This window comes from Populus trichocarpa, chromosome 15 (assembly GCF_000002775.5).
Source record: "Populus trichocarpa isolate Nisqually-1 chromosome 15, P.trichocarpa_v4.1, whole genome shotgun sequence".
Classification (NCBI taxonomy): domain Eukaryota; kingdom Viridiplantae; phylum Streptophyta; class Magnoliopsida; order Malpighiales; family Salicaceae; genus Populus; species Populus trichocarpa.
The window spans coordinates 12,285,223-12,306,361 of record NC_037299.2 but is presented as its reverse complement, the minus strand read 5'-3'; the positions used below and the strand labels follow the sequence as shown (position 1 = coordinate 12,306,361).

The 21,139-nt window shown below is 31.4% G+C and overlaps 1 protein-coding gene across 1 annotated transcript; it reads left to right on the top strand.

The window, feature by feature from the left end:
* The first annotated feature begins 14,414 nt into the window (after nucleotides 1-14,414).
* On the top strand, nucleotides 14,415-19,341 carry LOC7457569 (sialyltransferase-like protein 2). Its single transcript, XM_002322258.4, has 12 exons — nucleotides 14,415-14,632; nucleotides 14,725-14,798; nucleotides 14,913-15,005; nucleotides 15,325-15,402; nucleotides 15,560-15,660; nucleotides 16,135-16,327; nucleotides 16,457-16,547; nucleotides 16,620-16,684; nucleotides 17,405-17,559; nucleotides 17,651-17,732; nucleotides 18,058-18,167; nucleotides 18,742-19,341. The coding sequence occupies exons 1-12, from the start codon at nucleotides 14,545-14,547 to the stop codon at nucleotides 18,935-18,937; spliced, it is 1,326 nt and encodes a 441-aa protein (XP_002322294.1). The 5' UTR covers nucleotides 14,415-14,544; the 3' UTR covers nucleotides 18,938-19,341.
* The last annotated feature ends 1,798 nt before the right edge of the window (nucleotides 19,342-21,139 follow it).

Genomic DNA, 21,139 nt, shown 5'->3' with positions numbered 1-21,139 from the left:
TTTCTGTACTTGGAATCTTCTCTGTTTTGGCATCTTACGAGTTTGAGCTTTTTGAGGTGAACTCCTCCTTTCCCTGACCCCTTGCCCTTTCCATTACCCTTACCTAAATTGTAATTTTTTAATGATTTTAAACTTTATAAAATTCAAACCGGTAATTTCTAAAAAAAACCTTAAAACTAACCAATTAAATTATACCCTTTAAATTACCCATTCACTTTTTTTTATTGCAACGGTTGTGGACAAGCCACCAAACTATGCTATGGCCTTCTATTTCCTTAAAATGCTGTGCATCTGCAACTTCTTTGATACTGTTTGTTCTCTCTTACAAGCTACATCTTAGTACATGAGTGGTGTTTCGGTGTTTCCTGATCACAGTCATGAAAAAGGAAGCAGCCAAAAAAACAAGATTATGAAGAGGAAAAGAAAAGATTCTACACAAATTTCTTTGAAAATAGCCAAAGCATTGATTTCTAGCTCCTATCTAGCATAGATGGTGTCCACAAACGGACATGCATTTGTTCTCAAAGGCATTTCACTACTATTTTGTACTTGAAAATGGTCAAATTCATTGGGCGATGAAACGAATGCATTAATTTTGATTATAAGACGCTGATTTACTGGCTAAGAAAGCTTGTTTTATCTATTATTTTTCTACGTTTAAATATTAGAATTAATGTTAAACTTATTTCAATACTTCAGATCAATATGGAAATTAAAATATAACCTTAAAATCATCAAAAAAATATTAAATTTAATTTCAATTGCACCTAAGCTAACTCAAAAAATACTATTTCTGTCAAATAAGAAGAAGAAAAAAACATACAGTTAAAGAGTTTTAATCCACCTTATAATCCCATTGACGCTTTAATAATTCTATTTCTGGAGATGTATACATTATACAATTAATGAGAAAGTTTCCCGTGTAGGGCAGGTATGCCGCAATAAAGAGACCACAAAACACAAGCATGCCTTCAGCAGAAAAATAATAATTATAAGGATAATAAATGTGAATATCGCCCTCCTAGGTTATTTCCTTATTTTAAATATTATTTTTGTTTATCCTATTAAAGTCAAATAAGGTGCAAATCGTGCCGCAGCCTAATGTTATTTTCATTGTGCACTCAATTATTAATGATGGAATACAGAGATTATTTCTAAATATGATTAACCTTAAATTAATTAAGACTGGTGCTCAAAATATTAAACACATAAAAAATATTTGATATTATGATAATATTGTTTTTTAAAGTATTTTTAATTAGAAATATATTAAAATAATATTTTTATATTTAATTAAAAACAAAAAATTTAATATCAGTATATCAAAATAATAAAAAAACACACAAACAATTAACTTGAAGAAAAAAAATAATTTTTGCAAAAATATTTTCTAATAGTAAAAGTAAAAGGCCATGGAATTAAATTTAAAAGCCAACTACAATCATGTTTGTTTTTGTATAAAAAAATTATTTTAAATTAATTTTTTTTGTATTTTTAAATTGTTGTGATGTTTTTATATGAAAAATAAATATTAAAAATAAAAATAATATATTATTTTAATATATTTTTAAATAAAAAAACATTTTCAAAAGTAAATTCTATCACGATGAGAAGTTGGCTAAACATCGTTATCCAATCAATTAAAATTTTGATTTGATTGTTTTTTTTATTTTTCATGACTACCTTCATGATTGCTATATAACCTCATTAGCACGTACACACGGGCAATAAAAGGCTAATTGCATCATTAAGAAAACAAAAGGCTATTTACGTTGTATGATCAGTTTAATGATTATGAGTCAAATGATTACCCTAAAAAGTAGATCCAGAAAACACACAAAGCAGTCAGCATCTAAAGAGGGTGCTTGCTCCCATTCGTCAACCAGTTAGGTTAAAGTCATTCCGCTGATGGAGTATACATTTTGACAGCAAAAAAGTTGTTTTCATAACATAATTAACATAGTCCTATAATTTCTCATGATTGAGCTTGCATTTTCTCTATTTACTCACAGCTAGCTGTAGACGCAGACATTCCATGTGGTTTTTGTGTTCCATCTGTTTTTACAGACCCCCGTATTGTGAATCTCCTGCATAACTGGCTCGTATAAATGGTTCAAGAAGGCAAATCCAGTCTTTTATTATTAATTTTTTTTCTCTGGAAGGGACAAATCCCTTCATTTGAAAAAACCATGGTAACTTTATCAAAACATTATCTAATCCAAGTGGGACGTAAGACGTCCACAAGCGTGCACAGACAACAGTCAAGTAGAGGGTTCATATTCCATGTCTCTTACTGGTGATAAAAATGGTACATCAGATAAGAGGAAACTATGCAAGGTGTCCTGGTCTCTAGTAATAAAGGAAAAGGAGGAGGCCTAGCTAGGAGTACTGGGATCTTTGGATGGCAAGAGTAGAGAGTTCTGCTTTTTAAATGGCTATGAAGAGTAGGGGATCAGACTAATGGAGATGGCAAGGAGATTGTTACAAAGATACATCATATTACTTTTGAAAATGATCTTTCAAATTATTTCTGAACTACCTTTCCTAGCTTAATTCCTAGTGTGGCCTGGAATCAATAAAGTAATAACAAGTACAAATGGTGTTCAAGAGGTCTTGAAGGGAGGAATCAAGTTCGGATTAGGTAATGGGAGAACTATTTCTTTATGAACAGACATGTGGAGTGACTGTGGAACCATGAAATGTCTCTATGCTATAGGTAGGAGAATTTTTAGATTTACCGATAAAATATTTTGTCGGTATCTATACTCTCAGTTCATCAACACTATTTTCAATGATAGGCTCACAGACAAAAATATTTTGTTGGTAAGATTCTCGTTGATGATTTATAGTCTGTCGGTAATAAAATTATCAATGGATATATTGACAGAAAAAACAAGTCAAAAAAGAAAATTTACCCTCTTCATTCCGTAGGTATTTTCCATAGGAAATTTGACACATAACTGATAGAAAGACCGTATGCAATTTCGTTGATAATTAAACAGTGGCAGTGTAATTTGCAATAATTCTTTTCCAACTCTCTGAAATATATCAACGGACTTAATCCGTCGATAGGACCATCACTAATTATTTAAAAATATATATTTAAAAAAATCTATTCAACATAAGTAGAAAATAATTAAAATAAAATAAATTAATATAAATTAACACTTAATAATAATACTCAGGAACTGAGTTGCTTGAAAAAAAGAAGAAGAAAATCAACTCAAATAAATTTACAACAAATAGATAAATCACCTAAAAACATTTCCACCTAGCCTAGAAAACCTATTCTAGAACCCATAATCTAGCAACAAATAAATTCATTTAATTAAAATTGAACAACAAAATTAACTAATAATAATAAAATCAATCCTATACATTTAATTGAAAAAAAATAATCCAACTAAAATTCAACAAAATCGTTCTCATATGAAAAAAATTCCTACAACAACAATATTCATACAATTATTAAGAACAAAAAAATTAAAAAAAATTAAGAAAAAAAATATAATGAAACAAACACAAAAAAAGAAAAGAAAAAATAAAAATCTTACTTTAATTTCGTTGCGAGTGAAGTTTAGAAGAAAAACAAATTCATAAAGTATATTAATTAACAAAAAAAACTGAAAGATAAAAGAAGAAGAGAAGAGAAGACATACTTGCGTGTGGAGGAGAAGAGAAGAGAAGGAATTGAGAAGAGAAGAGAAAGAAAGAGAGGGACGCTGATGTTTTTTAAAGTAGAAGAAGAAGAAGAAGAGGTGTTTCTATTATAAAATTAATGATTTTGATCTTTTAATTGAGTTTTTTTTATCTACGGTTTTACTGATGAATAATTAAATATTAATATTTTTAATCATTCCATTAGTGATTCCACTTGCAATATTTAATTTCAAAATTCAATTTAATAAAAAATCAGAAGCTCCCCAAATATCATCGGCGACTTTTCAGTCTGTCGGTGATTCCGCCGTAATATTTAATTTAAGTTTTCAATTTAATCGAAAATTGTCAGAAACCCTCTAAATATCACAAACTACTTTTCAGTCCGTTGGTGATTTTGTCTGTAAAGAACATTAATTAACAATGTAATTGACAAGGGAACAGTTTCAAAGCTTTCGAGAAAATACTGACAGACTTAATCCACCAATGATCTCGTATTTAATTGAAAATATAAACAGTGTAATTGAAAAGTGAAGAGTCAGCTCCATAGAATATACCGATGGACTTAATCTATCAGTGATATCCTTTGTATTTAACACAATGAACAATGCCAGAAAGAATGCAACAATTACAATGCTCTCTGGAGGCAGATAACTACAATCTCTAGATCTACTGTCATTTGTTCGTGCAGGAGTCTTCTTATTGTGTATGATTGGACAAATAGAAATGTCATATCATGCATAGTTTAAAGACATAGTCATCTCTAGAAATGCCTGGTTCTTCTTCATATCGTTTTTATCTTCTCTGATCTTCCAACAGCTTCTTTTCTTCTTCTTTTTTTTACCCTAAACACATCATGTTGACATGAAAGTGCCAGAAAAGTTAAGGGATGGTACACCTTTACATATACGATAATGATAACTCAAATGTCGAACAATTATTTGATCACAAATCGAAGGAAAAGTGGCCCGCCAAACTCAATCTTGTTCAACACTTGCCATTTGGATTGGAGGGGGCCTTTCTTTCAATTTCCTGTCTCTTCGAACACAATATTGAAATCAAAGTTGCCCAAGATTGCCAACTGGATGTTAGCATGCAAATTAGCCTATGATGCAACTTGTGTAGTTCACCAACTGATCAATTTCTTCTTCGGGGTCCCTTGTGCCTCTCTCTTTTTTAACTTTTTTACTGGCTTTTGGGTCCCCGAGTTGATTGGTATTGAAACACCTAGATACTCATCATTAATTTAATTTATTTATTTCTGTCACTTCAATATTTGGAATTTTGAGCATTTGACAAGAACTTAATTTCCACAATATTTAAGAAAACATCACAAAGCCTCTTCTGAGCTCTATTATACCCAAATTCTACCCAAATTTTCCTTAATTTCTTTTCAGAAAAAACAATGTTTATATTAAGAAAATTTTAAAATTAGAGAAAGAATATTAAAAAGGAACTCCAAACAAAATTGAATGAAATCAATTTACTACAAAAGGTCATGCATGCCCCATTATTTTATATTCTTTTATCTGTTTTTTAGTTCTTGATTTAACTTTTTTTTTAATAGTAATTAAATGTATCTTGGATACATTAAAATTAATAGTTATTTTTTACATAACTGTAAGATACAAAATTTATCTGAGGATATATATATCACATAACTGTAAGACGAACACATTTTTTTTTTCCCGTTGATCTATCTTTTCCAGAAAAAGCAAGTGTCCAAAGATTTCCATTGCTTTCATGAGAAAGCAACGTCGGCAAGCTTCACACTTGTCGTAGCTTAGCTCCATAATCAGACCCAAAAACTGAAACCAATAAGCATCCAGCCTACGATAAGAAACTAGCTATCCGATCCAAGCTACAGCATCCAATTCCTCGAAGGCCTCTGTCTGTCGCGGTTTGCCACGCCTATCCATGCCTGGATACTTCTCTTCACTTTCATGATGATACTGTAGACATGTCTTGACCCATCAGACTCTCAAATGGGACATGATGATATTATTGTTGCAAACCAGAGTACGTTGGTGACTCCATGGCCATGCCAAGCTCTTTTCAGTTTTCATCGCCCCTACAAGATCCTTCCATGCCCTGTCAACATCACATGCCATGTGTTACAGATTAGCAAAAGCATGACATTAGAGCATTGTTGTCTATGTACATGACATTAGAGCCTTAATTATTACACGTCCATGTTGACTGGCCGACATCCAAGTATGGTCACCCTTCTCGTCTCAACATTAATTATACATGTTTTTTTTAATTGAGATTATTTTTTTAAAATGATTTTGAAGATATATATTTTCTATTGATCTGATGTATCAGAAAGATATATGTTATTTTAAAAGAAGAAATATTAATTAATTAAAGTACCAATTCCCTCTCTTATACAGAAATAATATATTAATTTAGATCTTAATAGAGTATTCTTCCTAATTTGTGACGTGGATTTTTTATATGAAAAATAATTATGGTTATTTTTAAAATTTATTTTTGATATTAATACATTAAAATGATATAAAAATAAAAAAAATATTTTAAAACAAAAAAATTCAATATTTTCTTACAAACTCCTTAATTTACATAAAAACACCTCCCTTTCTCGTCAATAATTCATCCATCATCTACCTATCTCACCACTAATGGAAAGTACAACTCTTACATATCCAAAGCAATTTCTACGCTCACCTTTTACAGCTACATGTGCAGAAAATGTATTTCTTCTCCTTGGGGAAACCACATGGTCACATGGGCTAGGGCTATAAATTCCTCAGGCCATCCACATAAGGGAGAAGGAGACGTCACGCAAGATCACGCACAACACCACACACACTCTTCCACCCTTATATCAACTTAGGAGTGGAAATGCTCGGATATAATTCAAAGTTTTTTCTGACTTCATAAAATATCAAATGTGAATATTAATTGCATTCTTGGCGTCTTCTCTCAATTAGTATATGAATTTTAATTTATTTTTTCAATCTTTTTAAAAAACTATCATTCAATAGCATAGGTTAATTTTCTATTTTTCAACCCCGTGATATTTGATTTTGATCAGCTCACTTCAATTTCAACCCTTTGTTGGAGAAAATTAAGCTACAATATCCAAGATAATATTCTATTTGTCTTTGATTATTAAAATAATATATTTTATTTTTAAGTGTTTTAATATTAGCAAAGTTAAATTAATTTCCCCAATAGGCATCGCAAACCAAAAACGTATAATAATTAATGTATACCTATGGTCTCTTCAAGAAAAAGAGTACTTGAAAGATCGATGAATTTGATATCAAGAACTTTTTGTTTCCCTTGTGCAACGTACTAGGCAAAGAATATTATGGGACAGTTGCAGGGATTATAAACAAACACAATCATTGTATCAACTTCATTTTTTTCAGAGGCAGCTAGTAAAAACTAGCTGAATTCGGAGATTAAGGTACTGTTTAAAGTATTTAAAAAAAAATTAATTTTTTATTTTTATTTGTTTCAAATTAATATTTGTTTGATGTTTTCAAATGATTTTGATGTGCTGATGTCAAAAATAATTTTTTAAAAATAAAAAAAAATATTATTTTGATGCATTTCATAGTGAAAAACATTTTGAAAAACAACCACACTCCCAAACACGCTTTAAAGATACATGCCATGGTTAAATAAATATGGAGGTGATAAATATATAGCTATATCTGATTAATTAAATTGATATTTGATGTAAAAATAATTAAAATTAAGATATTTGATCTCGTAACATGGATCATGCACTCAGTCATGTTTAACAACTCTGTTTCTTATAATAGATTTTTTTATTTAATTAAACGATCATCAATGAAAATGAATTAAATAAAACCATGAAGCTCGGTTATAAAACAATCCAATGTTAAATGGTGAAATTAAAATAAAAAAATATAATATTAAATGATAAAATAAATAAAAATCAATTTAAAAAATTTATCAAAATAAATTCAATAAAAAATAACAAATAAAAATAAAGATAGCCCATGTCATTTTTAGTTTTTTAAAAGAAGAAATATTGTACTTGAATATGATTTTTTTTTATTCCAGTTTCTCGAAGATCAGAATATTATTCTATTTCTAAAAAAACAAATAATACATGTTGAAACAGACAAGTATATTTTATGTGACAATACCATGGTCTCATAATTGTATTAAAATGACGTACTTCAAAATTAAAAAAAAAAAAACATGGGAGAAGGCATATGCGGCTGCAGCAGGAGAGATGAGGCATGGTGATTGAAGTGGCTAGGAGTAACTTCTAGGACTGACCACAGAGATGAGGTTGCGTCCCTTGTTTTGCTTAATTTCCTGTTCTTCCATCATCTCTGGTTTTGTATTCATCGTCTCTGTCACCATTTCAAATAGTTTCCTAAACCATAGCCAAGTACAAATAGATGACTTTCAGGACCACTGGAAATTTGACATGAAGCAGTACTGACCATTTTCTTTGTTAATCTGAAGAAAAATAAGGTTTTTCTTTTATAATGAATTCGAAAATATGATGGAAATCCCATTTTATATCTAGACTAGCACTTGAGCCTGTGATTCGTTGCGAGTAGGTTAAAAAGTTGATAATTGAAAATATGTGTCTTGATACACAGTATATTCTTAACTGGAATCTGAATTGCAACCCAAGGATCAGAACCCTCCAAAATCTCACCGAAAACTCCATAGTTCCTCCTCTTCTTTATCATCGACAAAGCGATTTCAAATACCACAGGCCACCTGGCCTCTCTGGATAGATCCCCAGAGAAAAGATTGGAAACAAGCCAGCCTGCAAGATTAGTAAAAATCTTCTCTGATACGAGGTAGCATGCAGCAAGCGATCCCAAACCTAATTACTTGCATGGTGACAGTCACGTAGAACATGAAAATGAGTCTCCGCGCTAGAAACACAAGGATTGTCTGTAATATGCCTTCTCGACCGAGCGTCGTTGGTCAGAATACGATCATGGGCTACTAACCAAAGAAAAGTTCTTACTCGCTCTGGACCATCGCCAAATAAGATTTAATTCGCATAGCCATTCATGGAAGAATTCAATCCTGCATTAGCCATACAAGCTGATTTATTTCACCTGAAGGAGCGGAATGCTAAAAAAAATGAGTCACCACCCAACTCAAGAGGAGGACGACGAATGCTGGCAATCTTCGTAATTATATGAACAGGGAGCATGTGGACAAATCTACTTTCCACTGACCTTTAGAATAAACACAATCACCCACCACACGAGAAAGATCCTCGGGATCAATAACCTGCAGCCCAATAAAAAACAAGGGACCTTCACCTTCATTACAGCTTGCATACTTCCCTCGAAGGATAGAAACCCAGAAACTATTGTAATCATTGACAAGTCCCCAACCAAGCTTCTTTATAAAAGCTTCTTTCATAGTATGCATATTGCGGATACCTAGACTCCATTAGTCTTCGGCTGATAAAACTCCCATTTGATCAAGTGAATTTTCTTCTTCTCAGAACTATCCTCCCAAATAAATTTTCTATAAATTCTCTCAATATCGCGGCAAACTGACTATAGAAGCATGGTAATTTGCATAGGTATAAAGGGATAGTCATCTAAACTGAACGGCATAGAGCGATCCTCCCTGCTAAAGATATATAAATTGTTTGTTTTCCATCCTGAGAGACGTTGCTGGACCTGTTTTATTAAATACCCATAAGTTTACTTGTTAATGCATGCGTGATGAAGAAGAGATGCCCCAGTATATTTTACAAGGTCACTAATCCTCCCAAAACCCACATATATGGCTTATAGAATGAACCAAAGCATCAGAAACATTCTTTGAAAATAACATTTTGGTTTTTGCAGAGCTCACTTTTTGGCCAAAGCTAAAATGATTAAGACAATACATAATATTCTCAATTTCGAGAGATGGAAAAACTCCTCGGATTGGAAAACGCACATAATCGATATCTCTATACTTTATAGATTCCGATAATAGCCAATAACCACATTTATCGCTAGACCAAACCCTTGGTGACATCTAAATTTAACATTAACAGTAATCCAAAAGATCCAAATATAATTATTTATTTTGAATCGTTTAAGGTTATCAATTTTATTTTATTATGTACGAAATGATTGATATATCTTATTCCAGTTTAAAAAACAGAACAAATTAAGATAGATTTTATCTTGCTCAGAATTTTGGTCTGTTTCGAAAATTCCACCCAAATTCCGATTAGAATATTCCGGTTTTCTTCCGGCTAAATAATATATATTTTTTAATATTATGTAGTTTTATTATATTAATTATATCTTTTAATCCGACTATTGGATTTGACTAAAATTTTATGAGTAGTCTCCTTATATATTGTTATATATCAAGTTAAAATTTTAGGCTAATCAAAGTTTAGAAAGGCTTTACTAGACTGTTTATGATATTTTTGTAATTTTTTGTTCAAAAATGTTATTTTATTGTGTTCTTTTTTTAGATTGATTTTTTTTTAAATTTCATCATTTAACAATAAGTTTATTGGTAATTGAGTTTTATAATTTATTTTGATTTGCTTTATTTTGAGTTATGATGGTCTCATGATCCAAGTCACGAATTTGAAAAGTTAATCTAGGTTGACTTGGGATGACCCAATATTTTGTCGTCTTAATTTAAAAAAAAAAGATATTGTCTTGATTTTTTAGTCAAACAATATTTACCACTCTTCTAGGTTGTCTTTGGACATGTCGGATCAGATTCTATCAGTTCAACTCTTATTTTTTTACTTGTATTTGAAATTTAAAATACATAATTTCATGTTAATCTTTAAATTTAAATTGAAATTATGCTTGTTAAATTAATATTTTGAATTATATATAAATAATACAACCCTAAACAACATGCCAAAACATTTTAAAATCTAAATATATAATTCAATTAAAAAATCAAAACACTAACCGGAACACCTTGGAATTGAGCTCCAAAACCTATTAATTGCGTATGTATGGTGTAAAACTTCATTATCCATCTCTTTAATATTGTTTAGAATTGTAAGAACTGTTGGTACATATTTATATACGATGTGATTTAGCGTAAATATAAACTTCACAAGTAAATAGCTTTGTTAATTTTATAACTTTTTGGTAAGATTATAACAATTAAATAATAAATTTAGGACATAAAATTTACATATTTAAGGAAAAAGAATATAATAATTGAATTAATATTTCAAAAAAATATTAATTTAAAGTAAAAAATAAAAAAAATTAAATATTTAAAACGTAAAAACAAACATAATCTATTTAAGATACGTTGGGCATGAAAATAAAAGGTTTTCCTATACCAGTAGAACTTTTAAAAGAAGGAAAATCCTGTTGGGTTATCATTTAACCTCATTTTGAGGATAAAATATTTTTCAAGGGAGATTATTTTAATTTTACATTCATCTCTATTATTTTTCTTCCACCTCTTACTTTGAACCCATAAATATATTTTTTTCTAATTAATATCTTTAATTGCCTAAATCAAATTTCATATGATTTGTTATGGGATTCACTAATAATCGTCATAATTTTCTCACTTCTACCAAACATATTTAACACTTCACCTCTTAAAGATATTTTACACCTTTTACCACTTCACCATTAATAAATCTTACTCTCTTAATATTTCCTTTTAAAACTTTTATTCTCGTATAAAACACAACCCTAACGGTATATTTGAAATATTCTTAAAAATACAGGGATTGATATGAGCTTAGAAAAATCGTGACCTCCTCCCGTCCGACAGGAGCTCCGCCTGAGATACTTAAAGGATTAATGGGTTGATGAAGATTTTCTTTCTTTAATTGCATTTAGATTTGGGATGACAACATGAAAAAAAAAAAAACTTATTATCACCCTAGCCAACATCTTATGAAGATAAGTTTTAGTGAGTTGATAGCATACATCCTTCCCGGAAGAATCACAGAGACGACAGAAAACAAGTCTGGTATCATGTTTCAGGGTGTTTGAGCCAAGATCACACTAGCCAACAAGAAAGACGTAGCTAACTGACTAGCAAGTGTATTCATATAAAATCTTTCAATATTTGTTCTTTAAGCTAAAAGATAAGAAGTGGAAATACCGTCTTCTTTACCAATGTATATCAGCCAAACAGTGACATCAACGTCCATTAGGGGTGGACCATGCACTGAAGGAAAGGATAGCTGGGACGGTGCAGCCTATGGCTGTGGCCAATGGGGTCAGGGTCCCACCATGATCCGCTTGGCAACGGAGGAGCAAGCCTGAATGGCAAGACCCATTGCCTTGTCTCTTTTGTCTAGCAAGAAAGTGAAGGAGATAAAAGGTGACATTGATTTCGTTTGGTAGTGTCCTCATCTCCTTGTAGCCAAGAAATGGGCTGTCCCAAAAAACAGACCAGAGGACTCGATCCCACTTGCCATGTGTTTTGGACTATAGTTTTCATCCATCATCTTTAATTTGATCGAGTTAGACTTCTCTTTTTTGAAACATGGATATTTTAAAATTCGAAAATGTTGTGATATATATGCTTCTCAAAATTATCCAAAATTAATAAATAATTAACCATTACTTTGAACACTAGGGTAAACTTCGAGAATAATTGTATAATAGTAGCTGGTACCTCGTGAATTAATGTTTCACTAATACAATTATACTATTTTCATAATTGAAGAAAAATAATTATTTTTCAATAATTTGTGCATATTTTAGTTTCACTGTAGTATCCAAAAATTGTACTGCATCAAACTAATTAATGCAATGAAATATAATATGGATAAATAATTTGTGATTGTAACATTCTTTCTTTTATTATTATTAACGTGGGTGTCTGGGTCAGCTTACGCGTACCTCGACTAATCTCATGGGCCCTGAAGTTAACGACCATGTAAGTCTCCAATAGTCATCATATTAACAACCACATGGCTCGAACTTGATACCACAAGGGGAACAAACTCCTTGATCCCAACCTCTTACTACTGGATCACCTACTAGATGGTTTCATTGTAATATTCTTATAATTATGGGTGTTATCCAAAAACTAATTTTCAGTTTCATTATATTTTAATATGGATTAATATTTTAGATAATTGAATTGATATGGATTTTAATAATGAATCCATGACGTATCAATCATAAATTTTCAAAAAAATCTCCTGTATAATTTCATACTTGCCTTCCTTGGTTCTTTTATGCTAATGAATCTTGATTATATATATATAAAAAAAAACGGCAAGGAAGTTCAGGTCATGTTCTTAGTCGAGAGTTTGTATACACACACGCGACCAGGTTCAGCTGCATATCTCTGTTGTTGTTGTTGTTATTTGGGAAGAAGTCAAGATACCCTCTTTGATTAGGCAGCCTAATGTCTCGAGCCGTTCATCATAATATATAAAAATTACATCGGCGTTGGGTATTGTCATGTCAAAAAAACTAGCTATGATCATATCATCTAAAAGATGCATGCAGACGCAGCTTTTATCCTTCTGAAACTAAAAATTTTCATACATAAAAGAGAGGCAACCTTAAGCTTAATATCATTCTAATTATTCAACTGGTCTTCATTGTGTTTGTCGACTGGTTCCTACCAGAAAGCATTAAGACACCCCGTTGTCCAACTTGCTGACTTGTCCAGGCACAAGCCGGTGTTCATGTACTGCAATTTCAGAATTTCAAAGGGCAGGAAGACATTGATACTTTGGATTTTTACGCTGACCGCCGTTCTTGTTTCGATTACAAAAACAGGATCAGTTTTTTTGTTCGGTTTATCACCCATTTATATGAGGAAGGAAACAGATACTGATTTTGGAGCCCCAGGCAAGCAGCCCAACAAGAAAATACAAGCACCCCACTTGCCAAACCAGTTGAACAAGATCTACTATACAGGAAATCCTGGGACCATAACCTGAATTGCTGTCTGCTTTAAACACAAGCTATATATATATAGATCATGGTGTGTTTTTTCATGACCATAAACTGTTCTAATCCAAGAGAACATAGCATGTATTATACACAATTGACAAGTCATTTGTAAGCCATGCTTCTTGGAGAACAAAGATCTTCGCACAAATTTGCAGCAATTTGAGACTGTCCGCTAGATAACTTGACCCCATTGTGGACTTCTCGCTAAATGTTTGGGCTTTGGCCTCGAACTGGCTGACACTGAAATTATCTTTTCGGGCTCTTGGAAGCTGCTTGGATTAGTCTAGGATTGGAGCTAATATTTGGGCTTCTGGAGATTACCCACCATGCTAGATCGATTGATTGGGCTTTAATTGTATTGTATAGAATACAATTAATTTTACCCAAAAAAAAAACCATTTTCCAAAACCACAATTCCGATGCATTGCACGAGGAGTAGAAACCACTGGTAATATGACTGTGTTGATTGTTAAATATTTTTATGTTTTATAAGAAAAATTATATATGTAATTTTTTTAATATTTTTTTATAATTTAAAAAAGTTAAGTTTAAATAAAAAAATTATATAATTAAATAAACTAAAAATTATATGCACTAATAAATAAATAAATAAATAATTATTAATAACATTTAAATAAAAAAATTTAAATAAAAAAAATAGATGTGGATAAAAAACACCAGCTCATTCCAAAGCATTAATCACTCTATAAAATACCTCATCAGCTGAAGCAGTGAAGGGCATTATAGAGTGATAAATGGGATCCAATTAAGAATATGTTTTGTTAAGGGACCTAATTAAAAATAGTGCACTAGTTGTGGAACAAATACATCCATTATTTTAGAGCGTGGAGCTGTGGAGTTGAAGAAATAGAGAGATCGATTCCTCCTTCATTTTGCTTTCGTTTTTGGCTTCCCCTTCCCCTTCTTTATTTTTTTTTTAATTCAAATTTAATTATTTCAAAGTAAAAAAGAAAAAAAGATGAGGTTATTGCAGCTGGGCTTCTTCCTAGCTTTAGCTTCCGGTCTCTCTGCTCTTCTCATATACATCACCGGCGTCTCCGATCTACGTACGTTATTTTCATACATAATTTCCTATCTACTACGTACATTTACAACTTTCTTAATTTTATGTATTTTGATTTTGTACGATAATTATCAGATGTGAGCAATTCACTATCGAATCAAGATTTGGAAGCATTGCAGTCTCTACAAAACGGTTTCAAGAAGTGCGTGGTAATTTTTTTTTCTTGCAATTTAATTTAGTCTTAGAATTGAAGTATAATGTATAGATTTGGTGGTGTTTCTAACTTTTGAATTTTTTTCCCCATGATTTGCTAATTTCTGCAGAGTGTAAATGGATTAGGCTTACAAGCTGTGACTACTGGAAGTGATTACTGTAAAGTTACTATAAATTTTCCTAGTGACACCGTCCCCAAATGGGTATCATTTCTTTCTTTCTTTTGTTTGTTTTTTCTTTTTTACCCTTTTGAGTATTTTAGAAATGGCTGCTGATGTTATTAGGTATTAGTGTTAGGGTGTACTTGAAAGTGAAAATATACTTAATGGATTGTGTACTTGCAAGTAATTTTCGGGGCAAAGTTTATGTTCTTAGTGGAATGAGATGGAAATTTATTTTTTATTTTTAACATTTTGAGGGTGCCATTCCCGTTCCTATTAGTTGATGATGATTGCCAATGTACATGTGGGTGTGTGATCTCGATGTGTGTTTGATTTTGTTTGATGTTCTATTTATAAACAGAAAGATCCTAAGACAGGAGAACTTGAAGGATTATGGTTCGAATTTAATCTATGTGAAGCTGTGGCAACATGGGAACAGGTGAGAGTTGCTTCATATGTGTGTGTGTTTAGTATTAAGCTTTGATAACCTGGCACTCCGACTATGTTTCTGAGATGATGTGTGTTGTTTGGTGTTTTTATGTTTGAATTTTGATGTGAAGTACACTTGATATATTATATAGTGAGTTGATTTTCAGGTGCGGAATAGTACTACAATACTCACGAGTGAGTTCATTGATGCTTTACCTAATGGATGGGAGGACTATGCTTGGCGTAGGATCAATAAAGGAGTACTTCTGTATGTGCTTTTAATTTGCCAGTTTTTTTTTTTTTTTGGGTAAATTACAGGGTAACAATAGGAAGGGGAAAGTAATGACTTGAACTAATCTTCTACATGAAGTTGATAGGATTTACGATGTGACCTCCAATCAGGAGATATTCATAGAAGAAATGCAAGTGGTGCTCAAAGCAGATACACTCATTAAGATGAATGATTAGTTGTGATAGAAGTGATGGAAGTATTTGAGGTTTTCTTGGAAAGGAAATTTAAAGTTTATCTCTTGTTAAGATGTCAGTGGTTTTGTATTTATAATACTTTTTAAAAAGTTTCTAGTAGTTCCCAGCAAGACTTATTTTCATTCATTAAATTGGCAAAATCATTCTCAGGAAATGAGTTTAGCTGTTCAGTTTTGATGTTTAATTGGGTTATTGTGAGCCTCTAGGATTATTGACAGTAAGTTGTAGTCTGATGTGCCTCATTTATGCAACACAGTAACCAATGCAAGAACAAAACTTTATGCTTGGAGAAACTATCACTAGTACTCCCTGAGACACCACCATATGTTCCAAGGCAGTTTGATCGATGTGCTGTCATTGGTAATTCTGGAGATCTTTTAAAAACAAAGTTTGGAAAGGAAATTGATGATTATGATGTTGTAATTAGAGAAAATGGTGCCCCAATCAAGGTGAGGTTCCTCTTCTTCTCCTTTTTTTTTTTTTTTTTTTTTGTCAGCAATCTAGTTGCTTTTTCCCACCTTTTAAATCTTGTTGACATGTTTTTTTTTTTTTTTTTTTTTGTTATTTTGTTATTGCAGAATTATACAGAGTACGTGGGCAAGAAAAGTTCATTTCGTCTTCTTAACAGGGGATCTGCTAAAGCCCTTGATAAAGTTGTAGAGTTAGATGGTATGTGCACTAGTCTACTTCTTACCATGCCTTTCATGTATTGCTAAAATACTGATATTATGAATCCTACAGAAACAAGAAAGGAGGTCTTGATGATTAAAACAACAATACATGACATTATGAACAAGATGATTCGGGTTTGTATTCTCTCTTCTCTTTTACCTACAGTTTCTTTCTCCAAGTTTTATCTTTCACCAAAACTTGTTCTTATGGAAGCCAATATAGTCTCTTAACAAATGTTCCTTTTATTTTGGAAATTTGACCTTACACAGAAAGTTAAAATTTGCTGATGAATATCAGTTTATGGCTTGCAAAAGAATGCATGCAAATCTTTGGAATCTATGCTTTACAAGAACATTCTGTATAGCGATCTAGTTACCCTTCATCTTGTTTTGAGTGCAAAATCATTAAGCTTGTATCAATTGAACAAAATTGATGCCACTGCAATTTCTTTCCAACCTTATGACTTTAGCTAACCTCTTTCATGAAGATTTTGCATGCAACACCTTGTAACGTGTACTGGAACTGATTTTACTTTATGGAACTACTCCAAGATTTGGTTTTATGCTCTGTTCGAGCTTTATACTTGGATTATCTGTCCTTTAATTATGTTATTTGGCCTTCAAAGTGCCACCATAATCCACCCTGCCATATGGTTATGAAGACTTGCCTCAATCAAGTTTCATTCTTATCAGTTATTTTGTGTAGAATTTTATAAATGTCAGGAAACTGTCCAGTGAGTAGAGTTACATAAGTATACCTGTTTACTGTTTTAAGAGAACTGTCTAATGAAAATTAGAAGGGCCTTTCTCTTCTGCTTTTCTTGCTGGCTTGACTTTTCCTTTTGTCTTATGTAGGAAGTTCCGATAAACAATCCTGTATATCTCATGCTAGGTGCATCTTTTGGATCAGCAGCTAAAGGAACTGGACTCAAGGCTCTTGAATTTGCTCTCTCTATCTGTGAGTCAGTTGATATGTATGGTTTCACTGTGGATCCAGGATACAAAGAATGGTATAAAAATGTTTCAATGCTTATATCTTGCAAAGAGTTCTTCCCACAATTTTATTATGGAACCTGACCAGGTAACCTTCTGTTATTTCAGGACAAGATATTTCTCAGAATCTAGGCAAGGTCACACTCCTCTCCATGGAAGAGCTTACTACCAGATGATGGAGTGCTTGGGTGTAAGTTCACATGAAATCTAAATTTCTTTTTCTTTTCCTTTTTCTTTCTTTTTTTTAGGTCAAAATCTTTTAATTGTCCTAATATTGCAACCTTAAGGACATAAAGTCACCATTTGATGTCCCATGGCATTCCATGTGGATGGTTTGACTCGAGTACAGTTCCTTACTTTTTTCCCTTTTAACTACTTTCTGTTGGGCTTCGAATATGATTAAATGCTAGGCTTGCAAACTTGAATCATTAGATGTTTTAACAAGTGAAATCCGGTAATTTGTTGTTGGTGGATTTCTTTAGTAGTCTGATACCTTTTGTTTGTGGTTTGTTAAGCTTATCAAAATCCATTCCCCTATGCGAGCTGATCCCAACCGTGTTGTCCATTCGGTACCAAGCCAGAGAACAATTACAGCTGCTAGAATTGCATCAGAGAAATTGTTGAGGTACCATTGTTGCTCATTTAGTTGTGTTTCAACAGTTGTTATTAAATTGCCAGAAACATGACTTGAATCATGCTGTTACAAAACAATGGCCAGGGATGTGTGCAAAGTTTAGCAACTATTAGTTATCTTGATGTTTAACCATTTTCATCTAATGGACGAGTAAAATTTGTTACCATACAACCTTGAAGTTTAACCATTTTCATCAAATGGATGAGTAAAATTTGTTACTGTCATTCACGCACGTACAATTGTTGAAGTCAATGGTTGTCATACAAAGGGTGTTGTACTGTTGGCTGTGTTAAAATTAAACTATTCAACCTGAGAAAGAAGGAATTATTTGATTGAGGAAAGATACGCATTAGCTCATGGTTTTTTGCAAGGGAACTTTGCAAAGCTGCTTGCCTTCTCATCATAGGATTAACATGTGGCTTCTCATTACTATAGGGATGTTGAATCATCATTGATTCATGTGCATTGATGATATAGATCTATATTCTGAGTGTGTTCCTTTTGTTGAAGTGGCAACATCTTCATCAATTAATAACTTCTTTCTTGCACATTATTTGTGTTGTAGGAGGGTTGGAGCAGGATCTGAAGACCCACTACGTGCATGCTCCATTAGAAAGAAGGTAGCAAAAAGAAAGTCTGCAGCTATCTCTGGTCTCAGAAAGGCTGCTGTAGATCATCAAAATTTCGTTAAAGGCACAACCATGTATCCTTTGGAGCACCATCCTGGACATGGTCTCCTTTGCACACTGCCAAAAGATTGAATCAAAGAAAGCTAGAGTTACACCGAAATAGGTGATGAATTTGTTAAATTACTGGCCAATATAAACCACTCACTAGCTGCTGTACTTCAATTGCTCTGTTCAACAAAATTTTGGTTCGAGTCAGAAGGCAACACAAAATGTAGGTGAAAATCATTTTTTTCAGAATTTTAATTTTACGCGTAGCTTCATTGTTCTTTTGAGTAATAGCATCTCCCTATCATTTTTCCCTTTGATCCCTTAATCATTTCTTCTCTTATGTCAAGCCATTTTCTGTTGTAATTGGATTGGACCGTTTTCGCTATGCCTCTTGTATATGTCTCTCAGTTGTTTTGATGATACTAAACAAGGAAAACAAAAGGACATTTATGTATTCTAGTGTTGCATATTTGCGGATTCTTGGCAAATTCCTGATGTTTCAATAGAGTAGCTATGACAAAAGAGTAGAACACACTTATCTTAATTTCTTCGAATTCCCATTTCGCATGTAACGTGTTGTAAGGAGATCCAGTGTCGTGATTTTGCCATAGGCTTTAGTTGTTTGCTAGGTCTCGAAATTCTTATGGAAGCATCGAATTGGATATGAAAAGAATGAGATGGGTATAGTTGATTACTACTTAGCTGCCTTGCACCTCGTCGTGAGTTGTATCAGAAGTTTATTTTGCAACATCCAAAAATGTGTTTTGGTGCATCGAGATGTGCTTTTAATAAAATTGATTTAAAATTATATGCATCCAATAAATATTAAAAATTCTAATTAAAAATTAAATCAGAGGTGAATATAGTTATGTCCCATGGTGAGCTCTCAAATTTTGTTATCTATTTATATGTCAAAATAATCCCTCTTTTTTTTTTTTCAAGAGCACTAATTTAAATTTCATTGATACAAAATAATTTTCTGGTATAATTTTTTAAATAACAGTTTATTAGAACTGTAAAAGCAAGTTTTAGAAAAGAAAAACTTAGCTTTTTATATTTTTGACGCAAATATATTAAGAAAAAAATAATAATATATAGCTCACACATTATCACGAAATTTTTTTGAAATTTATTTTTTAACTAATCATATAATTATAAAATATACAAATAAAATTATAGAACAAAAAAAAACATTTGTTGTCAAAACTCGCTTTTGTTATTCATGTAACTTTTTCTAACATAAATTAAAATTAATATCCTAAAAATAATTTTTATTATTTTATTAAACAAATTAATATTAAAATTAAAACAAATAAAGGCTCATAAAAATAGCTAAATACCCTGGCCTCTAGGCTAGTGATTTTTTCTCTCATTTTCTCAAAAGTTAAAAAAAAAATCTTGTTTTTTTGTCTTATTGTCAATTTTAATTCTCTTATTTTTTTAAAATAATAAAACTGAATTTTTTATGAATTTAGATTTAAATACACTATAAAGAAATATTATTCAATTTTGTCACCTTTCACAAATAATACTATAGGTTTTTATGTGGATTTTCACTTTATTTTTTTTAATAATATACCTAATATGAAAAAAAACTCATGAATATTTTATTAACATAAAATTTATGTTTTTTAAAATCTTTAATATATTTTTTTATTTAATTCTATTACATTTATCAATGTTGTTTTTGCAACCATACACAAAATATTATGACTTAGTTTGAATATTTTATTTTAAATTTTGTCTTGAGACCATAATGAATTTTTGTTCAAAAAACAATGTTTAAGTCTTTGGATTGATACTTAATTTTATCAATATATATTTGTTTCTGTATTATTAAATAAAATTCAGTTTCAAGAAACACAAAATCAAGTTAATTTTTTTATATTTAATCTACAATATCAAAAAATTTAAAATATATATTTTTTTACTTACAAAATAATTTTGGTCTTATCCGCAACTATTAAGAATACGAGAATCGTTGTTTGTCCTTTCACAATAATATAAAATTTATAAATTATTTCTATAATGGATTTAATATTTTTATTAAAAAACAGAGTAAAATTACCTCGTGTTTTACATGCGAATAGTTGAATAATTCCATGATGATTAGAAGAAAACAATGAAAAAACACCACGTGTTTTACATTCACTAATTACCATTTCCTCGTCCACATGGCTCCTTCCTGAAACCCCACCAATCTATATCAAGACACGCGTCAAACACCCAGCAAACCCATTTGACACACTCTCACTCATTAACTCTCCACTCTACAGTTCACTCTCC